The sequence below is a fragment of the Austrofundulus limnaeus genome, unplaced genomic scaffold (assembly GCF_001266775.1).
Source record: "Austrofundulus limnaeus strain Quisiro unplaced genomic scaffold, Austrofundulus_limnaeus-1.0 Scaffold1515, whole genome shotgun sequence".
Lineage (NCBI taxonomy): Eukaryota > Metazoa > Chordata > Actinopteri > Cyprinodontiformes > Rivulidae > Austrofundulus > Austrofundulus limnaeus.
This window is the reverse complement of record NW_013953917.1, coordinates 63172-65542: the sequence shown is the minus strand read 5'-3', so window position 1 is coordinate 65542 and position 2371 is coordinate 63172. Positions and strand designations below refer to the sequence as shown.

Genomic DNA, 2371 nt, shown 5'->3' with positions numbered 1-2371 from the left:
AGATGTGATCCTAAGGTCACCAAAAAGGATCCCCTCAACACCTTGGCTGCTCCTAGAAATTCTGTCCAGAAAAGTTATGAACAGAATCGGTGACAAAGGACAGCCTTGGTGGAGTCCAACTGTCACTGGAAACGAGTCTGACTTACTACCAGCAATGTGGACCAAGGTCTGGCACCGGTCCTACAGGGACCTAACAGCCCGTATCAATGGGCCCGGTACCCCATACTCCTGGAGTACCCCCCCACAGGAGTCCTCGAGGGACACGGTCGAACGTCTTCTCCAAGTCCAAAAAACACATGTAGACTGGTTGAACTCCCATGAACCCTCCAGGACCCAGCTGAGGGTGTGGAGATGGTCCAGTGTTCCACGACCAGGACCAAAACCACACTGCTCTTCCTGAATCCCAGATTCGACTATCCGATAGACCCTCCTCTCCAGGACCCCTGAATAGACCTTACCAGTGAGGCTCAGAAGTGTGATCCCCCTATAGTTGGAACACACTCTGTGGTCCCCCTTTTTAAAAAAGGGGACCACCACCCCGGTCTGTCAATCCAGAGGAACTGCCCCTGATGTCCACGCGATATTGTAGAGTCATGTCAACCAACACAACCCCACAACATCCAGAAGCTTAAGGAACTCCGTGTGAATCTCATCCATCTCAGTGACCTTGGCACCAGAGATTGGAGAGTCCAACCCAGGGTCCTCAGGCTCTGCTTCCTCATGGGAAGACGTGTCGGTGGGATTGAGGAGGTCTTTGAAGTATTCTGCCCACCGACCCACAATATCCCAAGTTGAGGTCAGCAGCGCACCATCCCCACCATAAAYAGTGTTGTGGCTTACCCCCTCCCCCCCGAGACGCCAGATGGTGGACCAGAATCACCTCGAAGCCGTACGGAAGTCTTTTTCCATGGCCTCTCCAAACTCCTCCCACGCCAGAGGTTTTGCCTCAGCAACCATCCGAGCCACAATCCTCTTGGACTGCCGATACCTATCAGCTGCTTCCAGAGTCCCACAGGCCAAAAAGACCTGATAGGACTCCTTCTTCAGCCTGACAGCATCCCTCACCACCAGGTAGTGGTCAGTTGACAGCTCCGCCCCTCTCTTCACCTGAGTGTCCAAAACATGCAGCCGCAGATCAGATGAAATGACAACTAAGTTGATCATCAAACTGCAGCCTAGGGTGTCCTGGTACCAAGAGCACACATGGACACCCTTATGTTTGAACATGGTGTTCGTTATGTACAATCCATGACGAGCACAGAAGTCCAATAACAGAACACCACTTGGGTTCAGATCGGGGGGGCGTTCCTGACCCGTTTGGCCCCTCCCACAGGTGGTGAGCCCATGGGAAGGGGGACCCACATCTACTGTTCGGGCTGTGCTTGACCGGGCTCCATGGGTAAAAGCCCGGCTACCAGGCGCTCGCCAACGTGCCCCACCTCCAGACCTGGCTCCGGAGTGGGGTCCAGGTGAGGGAATACTGACTCCATTTATTGTGTTCATCATAGGGGTCTTTGGACTGCACTTTGTCTGATCCCACACCTAGGATCTGTTTGCCTTGGGTGACCCTACTGGGGGCATGAAGCCCCTCAGAGCTCCTAGGATCATTGGGACCCTCAAACCTCTCCACCACGATAAGGTAGCAGCCCAGGGAGAGGGTAGAATCCACCTATTGAAACTAAATCTGCTTCTGTTTATGTATCTATCATGTCCTCCTGATACAGTTTAGTAATAGAAACAAACATCTTGTTTGGTTTGACAAACTGTCTGAAGTTAAGAAATTTATATTTCTTTAGTTTTTAGTTTTGCTCAGTGTTTTCATCCTTTCCTGTAAAACTTTGAGTAACACTGATAAAAAGCCTCAGTGGTTCTGTTCTGTGTTTCAGGGCTTAAAGTCGATGGACTTTAACGGTTTATCAGACCCATACGTCAAACTGCACCTGCTGCCAGGAGCCAGTAAGGTGAGACCACCAGATGTTAATCCTGACTTCTGATGTTAATCCTGTGATTAAAACTGTGAAATGAAATCTTGACAAGAATCAAATGTTTTCATGTGAAAACAGAAAAAGTAAAAATTCTCTAAGTTTAGATAAACATCAGCTTTATTCTGAAGGAGGTTGTGTTTGTGTTTCAGGCCAACAAACTGAAAACAAAAACGATCCGAAACTCTCTGAACCCCGTCTGGAACGAAACCCTGACCTACGTCGGGATCACAGAGGAGGACATGAACAGGAAGACACTCAGGTGTGTTCAGGTGTGATTCATTCTTTATCTAAAACCTGCAGAGCTGTTTTTATCAATCAATCAATCAATCAATCAATCAATCAATCAATCAATCAATCAATCTATCTATCTATCTATCTATCTATCT

General features: G+C 48.8%; 1 protein-coding gene across 1 annotated transcript in view; it reads left to right on the top strand.

Moving 5' to 3' along the window:
* doc2a (double C2-like domains, alpha) overlaps positions 1 to 2371 on the top strand; it is a gene marked incomplete in the record, with an annotated part of 23748 nt that overhangs the window by 9903 nt on the left and 11474 nt on the right. The window contains 2 exon segments of the mRNA XM_014032696.1: positions 1887 to 1961; positions 2135 to 2246. Of these exon segments, the coding sequence (XP_013888150.1) occupies positions 1887 to 1961; positions 2135 to 2246 (187 nt within the window).